Source organism: Chinchilla lanigera, unplaced genomic scaffold (genome assembly GCF_000276665.1).
Source record: "Chinchilla lanigera isolate Chin_1 unplaced genomic scaffold, ChiLan1.0 scaffold00013, whole genome shotgun sequence".
NCBI lineage: Eukaryota > Metazoa > Chordata > Mammalia > Rodentia > Chinchillidae > Chinchilla > Chinchilla lanigera.
This window is the reverse complement of record NW_004955414.1, coordinates 31,621,727-31,643,551: the sequence shown is the minus strand read 5'-3', so window position 1 is coordinate 31,643,551 and position 21,825 is coordinate 31,621,727. Positions and strand designations below refer to the sequence as shown.

General features: G+C 39.5%; 1 protein-coding gene across 2 annotated transcripts; it reads right to left on the bottom strand.

Annotated features, from left to right (window-relative positions):
• Positions 1 to 558: 558 nt before the first annotated feature.
• LOC102005702 (chromosome unknown open reading frame, human C11orf58) lies at positions 559 to 21,746 on the bottom strand. 2 transcript variants are annotated; one of them, XM_005380367.2, is made up of 6 exons: positions 21,557 to 21,746; positions 16,402 to 16,485; positions 13,332 to 13,392; positions 5,756 to 5,865; positions 4,698 to 4,893; positions 559 to 904 (listed from the first exon to the last, which is right to left on the bottom strand). In XM_005380367.2, exons 1-6 carry the CDS (start codon positions 21,617 to 21,619, stop codon positions 816 to 818), a joined length of 603 nt encoding a protein of 200 aa, XP_005380424.1. In that variant the 5' UTR covers positions 21,620 to 21,746; the 3' UTR covers positions 559 to 815. The 2 variants fall into 2 exon arrangements, with proteins under 2 accessions (XP_005380424.1, XP_005380425.1); XM_005380368.2 differs by lacking the exon at positions 559 to 904 and having other exon boundaries at positions 4,416 to 4,893; positions 21,557 to 21,745.
• Between the last annotated feature and the right edge of the window lie 79 nt (positions 21,747 to 21,825).

The following is a 21,825-nucleotide window of genomic DNA, read 5'->3' as shown; positions in this document are numbered from 1 at the left end:
GCTGTCCTCCCCATGTGTAGAAGAGTGTATGGCCTGCAGCAGGCCTTCAGTATTTGTAGTTGACCAATCAATAAAAAAGAACCAGCATGAGCTCTGTATAACACTACTATGATGAAAGAGAAATAAATGGCAGATGAAGAACATTCATCAGGAATGCTGCCTCAACATATTTGAAAATTGTAATGAAAAATTTCAGGTTTTAATTTTAATGAAAGATTGATCTATAAAATAATAGCACACATCAGAAATGCAGCATATGATGGAAGCAAAGAATGAAATGTGAGCTAGAAGAACTAAGGGACAGAATTTAAAAATAAAATAATCATAAAAATGGAAGTAACATTGGAATGAGAATATACACTGCTTGAATCACAGGGAAACTAAACAGGGCTGAAAAAATAAAGAAAAATGACGTGGAGATAGCGGATACAATTGCGAGTTCCTAGAGGAGAAAATTCTATTTGTGTTTCTGCAGATGAAAGCACTGAGAAACCTTGCTCACATGAAAAAATGGTCAATAACAGGTTTTAGAAAATTCACTCAAGCCCCTGAAACCAGTGATTTTTCATCAAAATTTATTCTTTAATCAGCCAACAATTTAGTTCTCTACCAGTTCTGAGGGAAACCGCCTGTGTTAGTCTGCTTTCTACCATGGTAACAGAATGCATAGACTAATGGACAAAGAGCTCTGGGGGTGCAGCTCAGTGGGAGTGCTTGCCCAGCATGTTTAAGGTCTTAGGTTCAATACCCAGCACTGAAACAAATTTTTCTTACAGTTCTGGAGACTGGCAAGTCCAAGAGGATAGTGCCAGTAACTATTGGGGCTTCTGTGCTGTGTCATCCGTGGCAGAAGTTTGGGGACGGCTGAGAGGTCTTGCCTTTCCTTCCTCCAGTGGGAGAAAAGCTGTGAAAGAAGTAGTTTTAAGGCAGATCAGTTTGAGAGTAAGCACTCATGGACATACAAGCTTGGGAAATTCTCAGCTGAACTGTAGGAGTGTGCATATTCCACTGTGAAGACTACTGAGCAACAATGTCCAGTAGCGCTAACCAGTCAAAACCAAAAAGTATGTGAGTTTTGGGAAAATGAGTCTTTGATTCGGTGGAAGTAGCTTTTCAGTGTGGTATGTCAGAGGGGCGTAGAAGCCACACTGGGAGTGGAATAACGGAGGGACAGCAGTGAGGAAGTCTACAGTAACGGAAGGTAGCTATCAGCTGGCCGTGGTGGAGCCCATGTGTAAACCCAGCTACGGTGGAAGCTGAGGTAGGAGTAAAGGTTTGAAGCCAGCCCCAGAAAGATCCTGTTTCAAAAGTTAAAAAAAAAGGGCTGGAGATGTTACTCAGTGACAGAGTCCCCACTGGGTTCAATCCCCAGCACCACTGAAAATAAAAGAAAAAGAAACCAATTATTAAAATTGGAATACAGCAGGTATGGAGCAGACTGATTACAGGTGAAGCATATGGTACTTGAAGCTTCTTTTTTAATTGCACTGGGGATTGAGCCCATCAGCTTTCCACTGAGCTACATCCATTACTCCTTTTTAACATTTTTTATTTTTGAGAAACGATCTCACTGAAGTTACTAAGTTGCCAGGGCTGGCGTCGAACTTGCAGTTCTCCTGCCTCAGACTCCCTGAGTGCCAGAATTACAGGCATGTGCCACTGTTTTTTTAAGATGTAAAATACCGGAACAAATGCTAACAGAAAAGAGTCAAGATTATAGAAGAGGTTGAAGACTCCAAGGATAGTTAAGAGCATTAGGCTTACAAAGTACAAAGGATTAACAATCGCTAGCACTTATTAATCACATATAACCTGCACACTAAGCTTTTACCCAAGTCTCAATTTTTACCCAATTACCCAATTTTTTACCTAATTCTCACGGTGATACAAGGTAGTTACTACTGCTACTCTGATCGCACTGATGAGGAAAGGAATCGAAAGAGATCAAGCTGTGACCAAGGTCACCAAGGTGGTAGAGCTGGGGTAGGACTCAGGGCACAACGGACCAGTGGTCCACGGCTGAGGACCGGCTAGGTGCAAGTGCAGGGAATTAAGGGCTCTATTTTCTTATGTAAGAGAGACTTGATACTTAGCACTACATACAGAAAAGAAAACAAGTAAAAAAAAAAATTTAGAAAAAGTTGAGAACTTTCCCCTAATACTACAAGTGACACTGTACCTTGTCTCTGAAAACATTCTTTTCAATGAAGACATTTCAAGTATGGAAATTATTAACACATGGGAAAAGCTGCCTTTAAACTTCCCAAGTAATAGTGCTGGACTGTACAAGCACTACTTTCCTATCCTTCTCCCCAGTATTTCTTTAGCAGACATCAATACAACAGCCTAACACTGGGGTCCCCCCCACCAGCTGCTGGAGGTTGAACCTACGGCCTTTGCACTGAGCTACATCCCCAACATGTTTTTGTTCTTAAAGACAGGATCTCATTAAGTCACTAGGATGCTCAGGCTGGGGCTGAACCTATGTTCCTCCTGCCTGGGCTTCCGAGTGCTGGGATTATAGGGGCGTACCACCACGCCGCGCCCAGCTCGCCTTCTGTCCCGCAGTCCCCACTCGCTAAGGAAAGGTTCATGCATGAAAGACAGTTATGTTTAATGTGGTGCCTGACGCTAAGACATGTGGACCAACAGAACTCATCTTAATTTTAATCCTAAATTTTGTCAGTGTCCAGTAACATATGAATTAAAGCAAGAAAATCTCTAATGTGCAGTTTAAAGGAAATGGCCACCCAGTGTAGTTATTTTAGGTATTTCTATTTACATATTAAAAGCAAGGCGTGAACAATCATTTAAGTGATGAACTGATGAAAATACTTGTTCTGAAATGTTACTGGTCTCTCTCCTTCCATTATGAAACACAAACCAAGATTTCATTTTCTCATTAAATTAACTGTAATATGTAATCCTACAGGCTAGATATTTGAAAATCAATGGCTGAAATAAGACTGATTTGAAGGCATGGTGGCCTGTAATCCCAGTACTTGGAAGGCTGAGGCAGGTGGATTCCTGGGAGTTCAAGGCCAGTCTGAATTACATTGCAAGACCCTGTCCCAAAACACAAAAGGTTAAAAAAAAAATGTGTGGCCAAATTTCTTCAAAGCAGGTATTTGTTACATGATTTGCACATACTGTCTACCACCCAGACATGTATTTGAACCACAGAGAGCAGTACTTATTTTAACATGAGGCCGGGTGTGGTGGCGCACATCTGTAAACCCCCCCCTTGGGATGGTGAGGCAGGAAGATCACTGTGAGTTCCAGGCCAGCCTGAGCTACATAGTCCTTGTCTCAACCCCCTCCCCCAAAACAAATACCCCACATAAAAACCCAAAAACAATGTGAGGGATTAAAATATCTCGAACCTCAAGGGTCTAAAAGATGAAAAATATTGTAAGACACAATCTATAATCCAGAAGTCACCTGTTGTAGCTGCTGTACTCTAACACATTCTAAATTTAGAAATAATGTAGAGATTAAAGAAGAGTCCAACACACCAAACACATACTTAAGCATCTAGTTGTGTAACACTTTAGGTCACAAAAAAGTTTGACTCATGTCTTTGAACTTAATACTTCGAAATATTAAGACTTTGGAACCAAGTGTTCTAAAATAATGTATTTATGGTAACCCACGGTGCAAGTCCACTGCATCATGGTCAGGTGATTCTAATCTTACACCAACAGAAGCAGCAATAAAACTGCAAATTAATACTTCTCTTTAGTATTAATCAAAATAACAGCACTGAGATAAAAGCGTTTGTTTCAGCTTTGTGTTCACTGAGCCCATTCCTCATTTTTCAATAATGAGGATAAAGGTATCACAACAAAATATGGGAAACTGCTTTCTCTTTATTTAGACCTTAAGGAAAAAAAAATGAAATTTGGTCACATATTACTTAAAAAAAAATCCAGTTTTACATATTTCCAAGTAGATAGGACTAAATTACCAGAGAAATAATTTCTTCTGTAAAAATTGGCCAAATTTTATCAAAAATCTAACATACAGTATAATTCAAACTATATAAAGACTGTTTGGGATCATAACATTCCAAAAGTATGACAGCTGTACTTTCATCCTAATGGGTGTTAATATATTTGTTCTCATGTGACTTTGGTCCAAAAGAGAAGAGCTGAATCAGTAAGTATCTAGTCTTTTGCCAACAGTACTTTAGATTGTGACGGGTAACAGAAATATTCATGATAAGTAGTTCTACTTTAACAAAGTATAACTAAGGAATATTTTTCATGAACATCTCACAGTATCACATGAACTTTTGTAAGAGAAAAGTATGAAAGGAAAAATAAAGATGAAACAGCTACCACAAACAAAAAAGTATTCCCCCCAAATGTATCTGCAGGGGTACAAGGTGAGCTAGAGGGCTGATGATGCTGATATGAAAGGAAGTTGAGTACTGTATTTATTTCTTATTTTATACAACTCTTGCTCTTTACAAAAATGGTTATAGTCATGCCCATAAAAGTGTAACCCATGGCATCTGAAATCAAACACTTTGTAATTATTTAAAAGGGCCTTTTTAAAAATTATAATACAAAGGTCTGTGCTCTGTAAGCAGTCCTCCACTGTGCACTGTAACACTAAGGCTTACTTTTAATACAAAGGCTAAGTGTTTGGGAGTTATGAGCCGCTGGATTTAACAAACATCATTTTATAGTTGCCTTTTGCATCTTTTTTGGTTTTGGGATCTTCCACTTCATCAGGGTGCTCAGTAGCTTGGAGTTCCTCAGCAGATTCTTCTTTTTCTGACTCTGAATCACTTTCAGAATCATCTGGACTTTCGGGATCAGGTGAATCGTCATCATCGTCATCATCATCATCTGCTGCCACATCACCTTCTCCATCATGATCTTCTACCTGCAACACCAGTCAACAGGCTCTTCTTAAAACCACTCATATTAGCCAGTACACAACTGGGAAAGGGTGCTTGTGAGAATCTTAAAAAGGCCCAATGTTCTATTATGTCAGCAGTTTTAAGACTGCACTATAACCAGAGGCTGCTGAGGGAAGAACTCAGCACTGAGGATCAGGGATCTCCAGGGATGTAAGAAAGGAATCGGAAGACCACTCGTCTGTCTTCACTCTTGGTAGTTTGAAAATAATTTTATTTTCCCAAAACAGTATGTTTTACTAAGGAAAAAATTAAACAATTTTTATATAGAAATAAGTTCTCAACATTTTGTGTATTATGTGACTTTGGAGTAATCCGTAGTTATACATTTATTTATTAACATAAAAAGAGATCACTTAGGAAATGACTGAGAACTCAAGTAGTATTTTAAATTTGTGTATTTTATCTAACTTGTGAGCAGTTGTTTATGCCTCTGAAAGATGTACCATAATGATTAAGCAGAATTTACATCAGGCTGGTATTACAAAACAGTTTTAAATTCTTAAAAACATCTTTTCTGCTTGTCTAGAGAGATTCAGTTGGGCAATAAGAACATTTTAATTACCTCTATAAAGACAGCCTCCTGGGGCTGGGGATACAGCTCAGTGGCGTAAGTGCCTGCCTGGCAAGTGCAAGGTCGTGAGTTCTACCCCCAGTACCGCAAAAAAAAAAAAAAAAAAAAAGACAGCCTTCTGACATTAGGATTCTTGGTTGCTAGGGTAATCCAAAAGAAAGGATGTCACATTGAAATTGGTTATCCTCCCAATCTATAACAACAAGTTAGCCACTGGTTATCGTCCCAATCAATGAAAGCAAGTTAATCACTACCTCACTGAAGCCAAGTCCACAATGTCGTCGATATCTTCCTGATAATTTACTGTCCATACTCTGCTGATATTGAGACTCCAGTTCGTCATTAATTTTCTTGTCTTCTTCCCCTGCATGTCCATTTTACTTTGGTTATGTTTCAGTCAAATTAATAAAAACATTTGATTACACAAAAAAAACCCATTATACAGACGCTATTATATTCAGAGCTGAATTCTCTAAATGCAACTAATTTTACAATGAATTTTGTGTATCGTTATCTATAGCACAGTGGCTACCTAATAAACAATAATTAAAAGATGTATTTATGATTAGTTCTTTCAAAAATGAGCCTTTCACTACAACTGTAATGACTAGTCTGTGGTTTTGGGTTTTTTTTTTGCTATTGTTATTGTTTGGTTTTTGATGTTTTTTTGGGGGGGGGGCGCGTACTAGGAATATAACTCTGGACCTTACACTTGGCTAGGCAGGCGCTGTGCCACTGAGCTAAATCCCCAGCCCCGTTATTTAGTTTCTGAGACTTGCTATATAGTTCAGGCTGGCCTTGAACTCACTATGTAGTGCAGGCCAGTCTTGAACTTGAGATGATCTTTCTGCCTCAGCCTCCCCCATCCTGGGATTACAGGCATGCACCACCATGCTCAGCTATGACTCCTTTGACAGCTTTTTTCCAAGTCACCTAAAAAAAACCCTCCAATGAAAAAAACCATCTTAAAACAAAACAAAGCAAAACATCTATTTCTGAACAGAAATAGTGAGAAGGGCTGGATATGGTGGTGCACAACTGTAATTTCAGCATGCTGAGGTCAAATCTGAGGCTGTCCTGCACTACACAAGTTCAAGGCCAGCCTGAAGAGCAAGACTTTCTCTCAAACAAAAAGTGAAAAGATAGGCAATTCTGTTTAGTGAACGGCTAAATGAAAGTGACCTTGCAACAGCTCTCTTCTTTATGCCTCCTTGGATTATTATTTGCTAACTGAAGCAACGTAAACTTAAAAGGATTTTATTTCATCATGAAACAGGTATATATATTTAATATACATATATTCTGCTGCATGTAAGTGATGAAACAGACACCCACCCATGGACTTACTACTCCAGAACTAGAATTTTACCAACATGCCTGGAGTTTGCTGTGTATGTATAAACTTATATATGAGAAATTTCGAGTGTTAGTCACAAATGGTAAAGTATGTCAATCATTTTTATTCATAAAGTTCCTAAGGGTAAATGAAGGAGTTAAAATATTTTTTCATTATGCAATGCTCATTTTTTGCCTTATGTGGCAACATAAATCAATCTGAAACAAATTTTTAACGCTATCTAAACAAAAGACCTACTAATTTATAAAATGTGCTACACATACCAGATCAGTATGAAGTCAAATTATTTGGGTTCAATTTAGACTAGGAGATTATGCCATTATAATGACGTCAAAGATTAGTGCCTTTTTTTTTTTTTGGTGGTACTGGGGATTGAACTCTGGACCTTGTGCATACTAGGCAAGCACTCCATCACTGAGTTACATGCCCAGCCCATAGTTCCAATTTTTAGCAGGTTAAAATTTTAATTTTTAACAGACCCAAATTAAAATTAAAATTCATTTTCAGGTTTTATTAAAAAGTTTCCCCCTAAAATTAAAAAAAGGAAATGTTTACTTCTTCAGACTCCACAGCCTATTTCTTTCTTCAAAGCTTTCAGAATAAGACAGTGAGTAAACTAAAAAAAGTGTAATAAGCCAAGTATCATATATACTAAAAAATCTGTACAAAGAAAAAGGTCTAAAATAAAAATGATTTAAAAAGGAAGATAAAATCTATACATATCTCATTAGGCAACATGAAGGATAAAACCTTACTCTAATTAAAATATCCATTCTGAATTAGTAACCGTGAAATCAGAAAAGAACTACTATTTTGGTCAGAATATCACATGTACATATCACAGGATCTCTAATCTTCTCAGCACCAGGGACCAGTTTCAGAGTGTAATTTTTCCATTGACACAGGGGTACAGAAGGTGACTGCAGGACGGTCCAAGCATACTACATTCTATTATTATTATTATACTATACTATAATATATAATGAAATAATTAGATAACTCATCACAATACAGAATCAGTAGAAACCCTGAGTTTGTTCTGAGTAGACAGCATTCGGGGGTGACGTGACACACGGACAGCCGAAGTCTGTTACTGTGTCCAGTCTACCCCAAAATCGGGTTTTGGTTGCTGTCACTGCAGAAAACCCTGCTTCACAAAGGTAGGATTTTGGAAGTAGAAGCTACAGTGCTTCTGCAGCAAACCCCGGACATTCCGCTGGGTTGACCTTAATCCAGAATGTGAAGATTTGAAGTGGTCTCAGATGTACTTTTTAAGGCAATTGTCATTTGAGATCTAAGGAATTGTAATCCTCTTCTAACAGACAAAATCCATTATCCTGGCTTACTGACAAATGGCTCAGGACCCACGCCTTCCCAGTTGGGCAGGGGGCTCTTCTGTGGTTGGCGGATAACGTTCAAACTCTTGAAAGCTGGGATAGACAGTCATGCACTGAGAGCTGAGAGAAAGACCGCCCTGGCTCAGTCTCCTTCAAAAATCTCTGCTAATGTTTGGGGTTTTTTTGTTTTTAATTTTTTTTCCAGTACTGGGAATGGAACTCATGACCTTGCGCTTGCCAGGCAGGACCTGTGCCACTGAGCTAAATTCCCAGCCCCTCTGCTAATGTCTGAAACATGCCAGAAATCCCAGTGTTTACTTATCACCCCCTTAGTACCAGTTTGGCTTGGAATACAACCACTTTATCGGCCAACTTGAACACAGTTGTCTCCTAACATGACAGACTGAGCTTGTTGGGCAGGGTGGATATGTCACACAAGTAAGCAAGTTTTGGAATCCTTTTATGTCTTTGAAATGTACTGCCAGTGGTGATCGTTTTTCAAAAAGACATCTCTGGAGTGGCTTTCATAACTCATGAAATCTGGCTACCTTGCTTCTGTGTATAAGAGAAGACGTGTGCGTGTTGTGTGAACAGACATGAGTTAAGGATATGTACTTTAATGACATGTTGCACATGTTAAGTTCAGGTGCCATTTTTCTGTTACCCTCCATTCCTCTTGGGTGACACAGTGCGCAGACTCGATTTCAGAAGTGACCCCTTTGACCCTAATGGTGAAACTGGAAAGCCGTCCCACTGTGACACCGGCTCAATCTATACATATACTGACACAGAACGACCAATTCACTTTTCTTGATGTGTTATCAAGAAACTTGTATGCTGTGCAGCCAAAGCGCACATAACACCCCCTTGTGCACATCCTCCTGAAAGTTAACACAAAAACAAGCATTGTCGCCTCGTTGTCAGCATCGGTGATCTCGTCAACCTGGCTGGACTCCAGTGTGCCCCAGTGGCCTCTGCTGTTTCCTCAGTTCATCTCACTGTGGTGCTGGGTGGAAGAGGAACGTGTGTCACCTTTTGAACTACAGCTTCTCTGGTCGCTTCAGAAGCACATCTACTGAAACTGAGCTACAGCTTCTCCTGACAGCTCACGGCAGATGTCCTTGTCAGCAGGCAGGATCAGCTCTTCCAACAGCAAAGGGCTGCTTCGCTTTAGCAGCGCATGAGCCCCTGAGAATGATGCTCTCAGTGCAAGACACTTTGGGTGAAGTGCTGGCCTTTGACAACTGCTTCTGTTCAGTGTGTTTGCATTGTTTTCTTTTGAAAAACTCCAAAGGCCTGTCTTCTGACGCGCGGTGCTTGTTCTTCCTGTGGAGACGGTTTCATGCGTTGGGTAGCTGGTCACCACACACTATACAAAGTGGGCTTGGAGGATGTGAGTCACCTGTTGCAATGAACCCGTAATTTAAGTGGGACTCTCGGTATTTTTCTTTTTAATCATGAGTTCCCAACCCCCAGGCCACAGACTAGTACTGAGTATGCATGGCCTGTTATAAACTGGGCCACCCAGCAGGAAGTAATGGCCAATTGAGAAAGGGTTCAATTATCTTTACAGCAGCTCCTCATTATCTGCATTATCACCTGAGCGCCACCTCCTGTCAGATCAGCAATGGCATTACACTCTCATAGGGCCACGAACCCTACTTTAACTGCATACATGAGGGATCAAAGTTGTGTATTGCTCGTGAGAATCTAATGCCTGATACTGTGAGGTGGTGCTGAGCTGGTAATGCTAGTGTGGGAGAGTGACTGCAAATACAGATTAACATTAGCAGAGAAGTTTGACTGCAGAGACCAAAATAAACCAATTGCTTGCAAACTCTTCTAAAACCACGAGGGAGTGACGAGTGACCAGGAAGCACTATCTGGTGGCAGACTTTACAGAAGCAAGTAAGTCGATGCATTTCAACTACACAGCTGCACGTGGTGGCAGGCTTTATGTCAGAATGTGACACCTATTTTAGTCTATAGGTGACCCACCCATTTCATTTACCACTTTCGTCCCTGCTTCTTTCCTGCACTATTTTTTTTTTTTCAGGAACAGTTTTGGTAAGCAAACCTCAGCCAAAATAAGTAAAAACAAATGTCATGGTAGAGTTTTCTTGGAAAAAGGGGAAAGACCTAGTGATACAGCAGAGGACTCTAGGAGCACCAACAAAAGAGGGAGCAATTGAAAGAAAAATACCAGGAGTCCCACTTAAATTACGGGTTCATTGCAACAGGTGACTCACATCCTCCAAGCCCACTTTGTATAGTGTGTGGTGACCAGCTACCCAACGCATGAAACCGTCTCCACAGGAAGAACAAGCACCGCGCGTCAGAAGACAGGCCTTTGGAGTTTTTCAAAAGAAAACAATGCAAACACACTGAACAGAAGCAGTTGTCAAAGGCCAGCACTTCACCCAAAGTGTCTTGCACTGAGAGCATCATTCTCAGGGGCTCATGCGCTGCTAAAGCGAAGCAGCCCTTTGCTGTTGGAAGAGCTGATCCTGCCTGCTGACAAGGACATCTGCCGTGAGCTGTCAGGAGAAGCTGTAGCTCAGTTTCAGTAGATGTGCTTCTGAAGCGACCAGAGAAGCTGTAGTTCAAAAGGTGACACACGTTCCTCTTCCACCCAGCACCACAGTGAGATGAACTGAGGAAACAGCAGAGGCCACTGGGGCACACTGGAGTCCAGCCAGGTTGACGAGATCACCGATGCTGACAACGAGGCGACAATGCTTGTTTTTGTGTTAACTTTCAGGAGGATGTGCACAAGGGGGTGTTATGTGCGCTTTGGCTGCACAGCATACAAGTTTCTTGATAACACATCAAGAAAAGTGAATTGGTCGTTCTGTGTCAGTATATGTATAGATTGAGCCGGTGTCACAGTGGGACGGCTTTCCAGTTTCACCATTAGGGTCAAAGGGGTCACTTCTGAAATCGAGTCTGCGCACTGTGTCACCCAAGAGGAATGGAGGGTAACAGAAAAATGGCACCTGAACTTAACATGTGCAATATGTCATTAAAGTACATATCCTTAACTCATGTCTGTTCACACAACACGCACATGTCTTCTCTTATACACAGAAGCAAGGTAGCCAGATTTCATGAGTTATGAAAGCCACTCCAGAGATGCATTTTTGAAAAACGATCACCACTGGCAGTACATTTCAAAGACATAAAAGGATCCCAAAATTTGCTTGCTTGTGTGACATATCCACCCTGCCCAACAAGCTCAGTCTGTCATGTTAGGAGACAACTGTGTTCAAGTTGGCCGATAAAGTGGTTGTATTCCAAGCCAAACTGGTACTAAGGGGGTGATAAGTAAACATTGGGATTTCTGGCATGTTTCAAACAGTAGCAGAGATATTTGAAGGAGACTGAGCCAGGGCCGTCTTTCTCTCAGCTGTCAGTCCATGATCATCTATCCCAGCTTTCAAGAGTTTGAACGTTATCCGCCAACCACAGAAGAGCCCCCTGCCCAACTGGGAAGGCGTGGGTCCTGAGCCATTTGTCAGTAAGCCAGGATAATGGATTTTGTCTGTTAGAAGAGGATTACAATTCCTTAGATCTCAAATGACAATTGCCTTAAAAAGTACATCTGAGACCACTTCAAATCTTCACATTCTGGATTAAGGTCAACCCAGCGGAATGTCCGGGGTTTGCTGCAGAAGCACTGTAGCTTCTACTTCCAAAATCCTACCTTTAGGGGCTGGGGATTTAGCTCAGCGGCAAAGCGCCTGCCTGGCAAGCGCAAGGTCGTGAGTTCGGTTCCCGGTGCCGGAGAAAAACCAAAAAAAAAAAAAACAAAAAAAACCCCAAATCCTACCTTTGTGAAGCAGGGTTTTCTGCAGTGACAGCAACCAAAACCAGATTTTGGGGTAGACTGGACACAGTAACAGACTTCGGCTGTCTGTGTATCACGTCACCCCTGAATGGTGGTCTATTCAAAACAAACTCGGGGTTTCCACTGACTGTGCACTGTGCTGAATTTTCTAATTATTTAACTATTTACTCTAATGCAATACAATGGAAATATAGTGCACAATAAATATAACGTGCTTCAAGCATCCCCCACTCCCACTCTGAAGAAAATTATCTTCCATTAACTTTTGCCTGGTGCCAAAATGCTGGCAATTACTGCTTTAAATTTTTTTTGGTGACAGTCTTAAAGTCTTGTGCTGCTTCTTTGCTTCCTGCTCCCATTTGAAAGGAAACTTCCTAGTGACATTTGTTTTTTACTCAGTTTGGCTAGGTTCAGGCTGTGTACTTACGAAAACTGTGGAGAAGTGTGCAGTGTGGGAAAGAGACAAGGACGGAAGTAGTAATTGCAGTAGTGGGTGCGTCCTGTACAGACTGAAGTATGTGTCAGATTCTGACTTAAAGGCCTACCACCAGATGTAACTGTACAATTGAAGTACATCAACTTAACGGCCAGTATACAGCCTGCCACCAGATGTAGCTTGCCACTCGTTCATAAGATTTTCAGAAGAGTCTGCAAGCAACTGATTCGTTATGGTCTCTGTGCAATCAAACCTCTGCTAATGTTAATCTGTATTTGCAGTAGCTTTCCAACACTGGCACTACCACCTCAGCCCCACCTCAGATTATCAGGCATTGGATTCTCGTAGGAATACGCAACTTTAATCCCTCATGGGTGCAGTTACCAGTAGGGTTCGTGGTCCTATGAGAATGTAATGCCATTGCTGATCTGACAGGAAGTGGAGGCTCCGGTGGTAATGGGAAGGGTGGGGAGCTGCTGTAGATCAGCCTCTGGTCAGTCTCCTGCCACTCACCCCCTGCTGTGTTGCCCTGTGGCTACCAGGCCACGGACTGGTAGTGGTATTAGTCTGTGTTCTGGGGACTGGGAACCCATGACATACAGGATATATACCCTCCTACCCTTTCTAATCAGAATACATAAAATTTGATACTCTATATGATATATATTATATACATGTATTATATACATATCTATCTATATGACACATATAACATGTTTTTATATAGTTAATTTTCAATGCTAATACTTTAATGACTAATACAACTCTATATAGAGGAATATTCCAAAATATGTACAAGGATTTCATTTATCAAATTTAGCACCTCCATTTTAATTGTATTTTACTTTCTTACCTGTTCGGAAATGTGATGTTGATTTGTGATCTCCTATAACAAGACGACCAGTGTGTTCCTTCTATAAGATAGAAAATATCAGAATTGAGACTATTAATTTAACTACTCATTATCAACTATAAACTAGTCTAGGCTTCTGGATACAATGAAGAAAAGCAAATAAATAGATCCTCACCTTTATAAACCTTACATAGAGATGGGGAAGGGAAACAGACAGACATAAATATACAAATTATAGCATAGTAGAAGTAACAAGCGCCATTAAAACCACACAGAGCAGAATAAGGGGTTAAGGTATAAAGTAGGGGTAGAGATCAGATCAGAACTTTTTTATTTTAGACAGGGTCTTGCTATGTAGCCCAGGCTGGCCTTGAACTTGCAGCAATCCTCCTGCCTCAGACTCCTAAGTGCTGGGACTACAGGCAAGCCCACCACGCCCGACCCAGAGCACAATTTTAAAGGAGACGGACAGATAACTAGAAAATTAAGTCAACCTAAGCATGTTCTTTCCTAAAGGTCCAGTTATATGAGTCGCTTTACATTTCCTCCCATTACTTTCCCATGCCTTAGGACTTTCATAGACAGTAAACAGATTATTTAGGTAGATAAAATGAAATAATTAAGAGACTTATATTGTACAAAGTGATACTTTTTTAAAATAAAAAATAAAATCATTATTACTTTTTTGGGTGTTTTGAGACAAGGTCTCATTCTATAGGGCTGGCTTTGAATTCATTACTATAGCACAAGCCGACCTCAAATTTGTGACCCTCCTGTCTCAGCCTCCCAGGACTATGAGTGTGTGCCACTATGCCCAGCTTAAAAATAATTATTATTTACAATATGTTGCAACCAAGTAGCTCACTCTTTACTATCAGACTATAATAAACTAATCCCAACTTGTTAGAACAAAATTTAAAACAATCCAATATTATAAAATATAAAAATAATCTTATTCAAAGTAACAAAAATTGATCAAATACATGTATGTATATAAACCCGGTCTCAATTTATCAGTCTAGTCTGCGCTTGTGTGTGGTACTGGGTACCTTGTACGTGCTAGGCACGCACTCTTTATTTCTGAGCTATATCCCCAATCCTTTTAAAATTTTAAGTGAAGGTCCCATTAACTTGCTTAGTCTGGCCTCAAACTTGCAATCCTCCTGCCTCTGCTGCCTGAGATGCTGGGATTATAGGTAGGTACCACTGAGTCCCGCCGTCCAGTCCACGCTTAATGGTTCATACTTAGTTTCACAGGGTGGAGAAATAAATTATTCATTAAAACAGACTGAAAGCTTAAACAAGATTTTCTTTGCAAGGCAATCTTAACCAATTATCTGTGAATATATACTAGCAAACCTTCCTATTTCCTATTGTGAAACGATGGCCAAGTATGATGCTACTTGAAAACTTGAAGCATATTAGTACTTTAAATGCCTTTAACACTTAAGCAAATCAATGGTACAGTGTACTACCACTTTACAATGTAAGACAAATACTCCATTAATAAAATCTGAATGTAAATATAATGGCATCAAGTTATTCTAGGATGAGGATAACCAATAAAATATTCAAGCTAGCTGGTGAAGGTCAGGAATATACTTTGTAGCTACAAAACAGATTAAATATCCCAAGTTGGGTGTGGTGGCCCACACCTATACTCCCAGTACTCTCGAAGGCTGAAGCAGGAGGATGTTGAGTCTAGCATGTTTGAGTCTAGCCTGGGCAACTTAATGAGAACTCATCTCAAAATAAAAAATGGGTTAGGGATGTAACTTAGTGCAAATGTCCTGGATTCAATACCCAGTCCTGTAAAAAATTATAGAAATGCTTTCTTTATGTAAGTCTTTATATTTTACATGACCTTTCCCTACCTTCAACTCCACTGGTATAATCTAAGTTTTCATTCTTTCAGATTCAAATCAATTTTGGATTCAGATCCATTTTAGCGCTGGGAAGCTATTTTGAACTGCTAAGCCAGAGTTAGCTGTCCTCTTATGATTCCACAGCATTATGTGCATGGCTCTTCCATAGCAATTATAATTCTGAACCGTTACTGTATTTCCTCCATCACATGATGGCTCCAAACATAGGTTATTGATCTGTGATCCCCAGGACCTCATATAGTGCCTGGCATATAGCAGATAATCAGTAATTGTTGGTAAGATGCATGAATGTATTCCCATATATAATAAAAACAAATGGCTGAATTTCATTTTAAGGTGGCTTAAAAAGAAAGAAAGCTTCCCAGGCTGAGACAGAAGGGCTGCAAGTTTGAGCCCAGCCTGGGTAACTTAGCAACTCAGTAAGATTCTGTCTCAAACAAAAAGCGGGGGAGGGACTTGGGATGTAGTTCAACTTGGAGGCCTTGGGTTCAATCAGGGCTTTTAAGCAAATAAATGAACCGAAATTTTGAAGATTTCTTAAAATTCTATTTCTCTCAAATTTACTTTGTAGGAAGATTACTGTGAAAATGTTATGAAAATAAGGTTACTTGCTCATAAAAAAAATGTCCAGAAATAACTGTACAGAGACTATTGCATTTGTGTGTAAAAATTAACTACAAGGAAAAAGGAAGGATTTTCATCAACTGGTAGCTTCAAGGGACTTGCATTTTATACTTTATGTTAATTAAACTAAAAGGCATTTCAAAAACACATTATAATATTCTTAAAATTAGGTCTTTACATAAAAAAATAGTTCTTGGTTTCTAATTCAAGGCCTGAATAGAGCTATGAAGTACAACAGATTTTTGATATCGGTTCCTACAAAGTAACTGCACAGAAATAGCTTCTACCAAAATCACCAGGCTAACAGCAAATCATAAACTTTCATATCTCTTTTCTCTAAACTGTCTCCAACCTTAGTATTAAAGGCACTGAGAATTCTAGAAGCAGTTCAGAAATAGTACAAATTTTAAGCACGAAGTTAGGCTGGTTGTACTTCATAAAGAAATCATACCAAACAGGAAAACGTGCTTCCAATGTATTTAGTCTTTATGATTTCACATACACATGAAAAGCATTCTTTTCATATAAAAAAATACGAGGTGCATACCAATGACGCTTACCTTTCCTGCACCCATAAGTCTGAGGAACTTTTGTTTTCTCTCTTCACTGCCCAAGTCTGCTGCCTCCCAATTGCTAGATCCAAGCTGGAAGAGAAATTGTTATTATTATTTTTTTGCATAAAAATAAGTACTGAAACATTTAAAGTTTACCTATAATTCCAAGTTTCTTTTGTCAGTTTTAACTATTAACAGGGTTCATTATTCTTGCCTAATCTAAGCATATACTTCACACTCAAATTCAAATATACTCCTTTTCTATTACCTCATGGTAGAGCACTTCTTTTCCAACAGAGCTCTGGGTCTCAAAAATCGCCATGAATCAGAGTCACCTAGTGGCTGGTCTGTACCCCCAGAGTTTCAGTATCAGGACTGGAATTGCTAGCAAATCCCTAAACAATGCTGATGCAGTGGAGACCACAACTTAATTCCCACTCCTAGAGCTTTCTGAAGGGACCTACTGCACCCAGTACTCTGAACCAAGAAGGCTGCCACAACTGCTAGTTTAAATTTTAAAAATTCTGGCTTTAGTGATATCCTAAGGGACGGCATATAATTAGATCTACTGAACCCAATTGTAATCTTTCAGTTCCTTTTCAGCAATTCTGTTAGAACTGAAATACCGTAAGTTTCCTAAAAGTCTTCCAAAGAACAAAGAGAAAATTTCTTTTCTAAAAGGATAGAGACTAAGATTCATTTTATTTTGTTTTGTTTTTTTTTTGGTTTTTCTCCGGTATGGGGAACCGAACTCACGACCTTGCGCTTGCCAGGCAGGCTCTTTGCCGCTGAGCTAAATCCCTAGCCCCTCATTTTATTTTGTAATCACCAATAGGCTCACTGGACCCTTTCATAAATCTAAATAATATTATGGAATTCCAGTGACTATATTTTCCCCTGTATCTTGAAACAAATGTACAAATTAGTTCATTAGAATTCATCAATTATTCCAAGCAAGCTAAAAATGACTAAAACAGTAAGCAACTAGAATGCTGGAAGACCTTTCACATTGTATCTCAAGTATATATTGTATCATATTTCAAGAAGAAACCATGTTTTCTGCTTTTAGAATTCAAAGATCACAGGTGAGAATTCACAATTTTTCATAATGGCAAAGAAAACTAACAACTATTAGACAAACAAAAACCAAAACACAAAAACAAAAACAAAAAACCCCAAAACCACCAGCAGCAGCAGCAGCAGCAGCAGCAGCACCAAAACCTCAAAACCAGATGAGTAGAAAATGACAGGGAATAGTATCAGACTAAAAATGAGGGTGAAATTACCTATATGTAACAATCTCAGACTGTGAGTCTTTGGATGATGCAATACTAGATGACTTTTCTCCAATCCAAGAATCAGTGTGAGACAAAGGAAAAAAAGGGGGTAAAAAAGAAATATGGTTCCCTCATCTGGGCAATCAGTCAACAAGACTTCACCTTGCAATATTTGGCAGTAGGAGCTAGGATCACCTCAGTTTTCTAAAAGGATGTGTAACTTTTACTTAATCTTTTATGTTTGTGCAAGCAAAATTCACTTGGTTTGTAAGTAAATAAAGATTGAAGAAGACAGGTGTGTATATAAAAGTGATTGAAAGGAAAAAGATGATACAGAAATGAAAACATTCACTAGACTGATCATTCTGAGCTTATAATCTACAAAATGAAAACATTTTGCAATTATGGAGTAAAGACTGACAAACACCTCTTTAACTCAAAGTTGTAAATAATCAAAGGTTTCAAAAAATTCAAGTTATTAGCCAGGTGTGGTGGGCACTCCTGTAATCCCAGCACTCAGGAGGCAGAGGCAAGAGGATCACTCTCTGAATTTGAGGCCAGCCTGGACTACAGTGAATTTAAGGCTAGTGTACAATACATAGCAAGACCTTGTCTCAAAAAAAAAAAAAAAAACACAAACTATTATATTTTGGTCATGCAAATTCAAGAATCAGAAGTAATGACAAAGCTAAAACCGATTAGAAATAGATATAAAATCTTAAACTATACATTCTAGGTTCATACATGATAGATGAGCAATTAGGTGTAATGAGAAGACATATATACCATCAAAATCATAAAAATGTAGAATAGAAATCTGGGTTTGCTATTGTTAAATTCATATTAAAATTCCTGATGTCATTTTTCACTACTTCTGAAAATTATTTGCAGAAGACTAAGAACTTCATTTCATGGGCACAACAGTAAAAGTATTTGTACCAGACTGGACCCACTGTGGTTCTTCTAAATTCTTTTGGTAGAAGGGACTATATGTTTTTATAATTTTGGCAACCTGAGTTACAAATCTCTAGTCCTTCCTGGGTGACCATTCATACCTTTTCATAGGTCATTCAGTTTTCAACTATTTCTGGCTTAATATGGCTTTTTAAAAAGTACTAGCAGCACTCCATTTCTAAGTTGCACTAAATCACTTGCTCTGTGAGCCTAGACAACATTTACCTAGTTTAAATTCCTTACGTACAAAGACAAGAGTTCTTTAAAAGATTGTCTTAGGAATAGTAACTCCAAAGAACTGCATGCAGGTTGAATATCCCTTAACTCTGAAAACCTAAGCAGCTGCAAACTCCAAAACTTTTGGAGTACTAAAATGATGCCAATGTGGAAAATTCCACATATGACCTCTTGTGAGAGATCAAAACTAACCACACTAAAAACAATGTATAAAATTATCTTTAGGCTATGTTTTTAAGTTGTGTATTAAATGAATTTCATGGCCAGGTGTGATAGTGCATGCCTATAATCCCAGCACTTAGGAGGCTGAGGCAGGAGGATAGCTGTGAGTCAAAGGCCAGCTTGAACTGCATAGTGAAACTCCGCCTCAAAAAGTGGAAAAAAAAAGAAACAAATTTCCTATTTAAATTTGGGTTCTATCTCTAAGATATCTCATTATGTAAATGTAAATATTCCCAAATTAAAAAACAAAATCTCAAATCCAAATTACTTCTGGCTCTAACCATAAGGGAAGCTCAACCTGGACTGTTTTATAACTTATAAATAATTTTTGACTTGTATTCTCTCAAAAGCTCGTCACCACAGTCCGTTAATAAATAAGGACACTAAGGCATAGAGATGTAGATGACTTTCTTCACCTCTCTGGCCATAAATCCTCTGGCTCTTTTCTACACCATACAGTACATGACCAAATTAGGATATTGAGAATATCTACAGACTGCAGTTACAACTGTCTAAAAATCAACTTTCCTGACTCTGTATTTCTATTAAAAGAGCAAATACAGGTTGGGGCTGTAGATTGGTGGTACAGTGCACGTTTAGCATGAACAAGACCATGGGTTCAATGCCCAGCAGTCTCTGCAAAGGCAAATATCTTCACAGTAATCTTATTTTTTAAAAAATCATTATCTTAAAGAGCAAATACTTTGCCAAAGTGTTACATTCTAAAAAACACAAGGGTGCCTGATATACTAGAAGTTATTCACTAGTTACTCAAATGAACCGCCCCACTCCCTGTAATACTCATTTTTCCACTCCTACCAAACCAATGAAACCATTATATTTATCCTCAAGACTGTTTTTTGGCTGTAGTTTTGTTTTGAGGCGGGGTCTCATCATGAAGTTCAGGGTGGCCTTGCACTCAGTACGTCGTCCAAGATGGCCTTGAACTAGTGGCAATCCTGCCTCAGCCTCCAGAGTGCTGGAATTACAGGTATTTGCCACCACATGCAGTTCATGCTCAATATACATTACTACAGAACTACAATAAATTTTCTTCAATACATATCCTAGTGACTTTTACTTCTTCACTGTCAGCACTTTCCTACAGTTGTATGCTGTGACTGAGTATCTACTTTAACATCACAAAATGTTTTGTTACCCTGAAGTACATGTGAGGTAAATGAGCAAAAAAACTTCAATTATCTTTTACATTCAGTGGATGTTCATTAAAAACGATTGATACGTTACTGACTTTCCACAATAGATGTATCTACTTTACAGTTTTAAAAATATTTTTTTTTCAGTTTTAAAAATATTTAAAAATCAAAAGATCTAAATGCCAGAAGCAGGGAGAATAGAAAACATGAATAAACATCAGTAGATAAACATTCATCTCCTAAATCTTTACTGATACTAATCTTTCCTCAGGCTTAAATTTCCTTAAAGATACTTACTATTCTAGTCTCACTCCACCTTCTACCCAAAGACGGATAGGTCTTAGCACTATTTCGTTATGTACAAAGTAGTATTCAGTGAGCCTTTTATATTACGAAAGGCACTGAACTGCACTATAGAAAATATAAGAATTAATATGTTCTAAATACACTAAGTCAAAGTTAGATGCTCCTGACCTCTCCACGCTCCCATCCCAATATTATTTCCCTACCAATGCTCTCAAGACATTTACTCATCATATGAAGGACCTACTTTCGCGTTTGTAGGTTACTTACAATTTCCATGATACTGCGCTAGCGCTCCGACACACATACCACAACACAAAACAAACTTAAGTACCATAGTTGAGAATTTCCATCACCTGACACAGCCATCAATATTTAATTGGTTACATAAGGGGTCGTTTGTTAATTTAAACCCACAGAGGCTTGGGGGTATGTGAATAAGGTATATTTAAAATCAAAATAGGATTCCACATCTCACAGTCTTGGACCTCATCACATTATGCCAGTACCGAATTACGACCCTGGTACAGTTTTTCGGTTCAATATCGTTTTCCGTTTACTCTTACGAGTAAAGCTAAGGATAACTATACTACTAGCAGCACAGTTCACTGCAAAAACCATCCAGGCAGGAAATTTTGTTCAAATGTGCCCGAGTACTTCCCCACTGTCACAGACGCATTTTAAACCCTAAACAAGGAGGGTCTTGCCGTCTCTATGCTGAGCAGAAAGGCCTACGAACCCCGCTTCATCAGTAAAACCAAGTACGACGACCCCTCCACTGAACTTCCATCCCTCGCCCCTCTGATCTCCTTCCTGCCTCGCAGGCCCATGCAGGATTCCTGCTCTCAGACTCTCCAGCGCTTCATTACGAAAGGTATTTCCCAGTCATTTTTTCTTGTTCCTTCCCCCTCGAGCCTCCTTAGGCGCTTCCTCCTCCTCCATCCACCAAGCCCGGCCTACCCCAGCCTTTAGTAGGCCTCAACCCTCATCCATTCCGCCATTGTTATTTACATCGTCGTCTGGGGAAGCTGAACGCTTCACCCCGTGCGGGTGAGACTCCCTGGCAGCGCTCATCGTGGCTGGGATCCCGGCAGGATATACTGAACAAGCTCGCGGTTCTCCTCAGGCTAGGCACCAGCAGCCACCAGCCCCAGCAACGCCGCTCCAGAACGCAGAGCCCCTCGGGCCTTCTCCGCCACAGTCGTCACCGCTGCGGCCGCTAGCCCGCCTCTCGGAGCATTCTGGGAGTTGTAGTTTCCCTTGGCGCTTCATATTGGCTC

Bases quoted from the DNA above. Each gene is read 5' to 3' on its own strand.
- LOC102005702 (XM_005380367.2), bottom strand. From the start codon at position 21,619: ATGAGCGCTGCCAGGGAGTCTCACCCGCACGGGGTGAAGCGTTCAGCT. The intron at 16,486-21,556 runs GTAAATAACAAT...TTTCTCTTCCAG, and splicing joins CAGCTTCCCCAGACGACGAT to CTTGGATCTAGCAATTGGGA. The intron at 4,894-5,755 runs GTAGTGATTAAC...CTGGTGTTGCAG, and splicing joins GTGGACTTGGCTTCAGTGAG to GTAGAAGATCATGATGGAGA.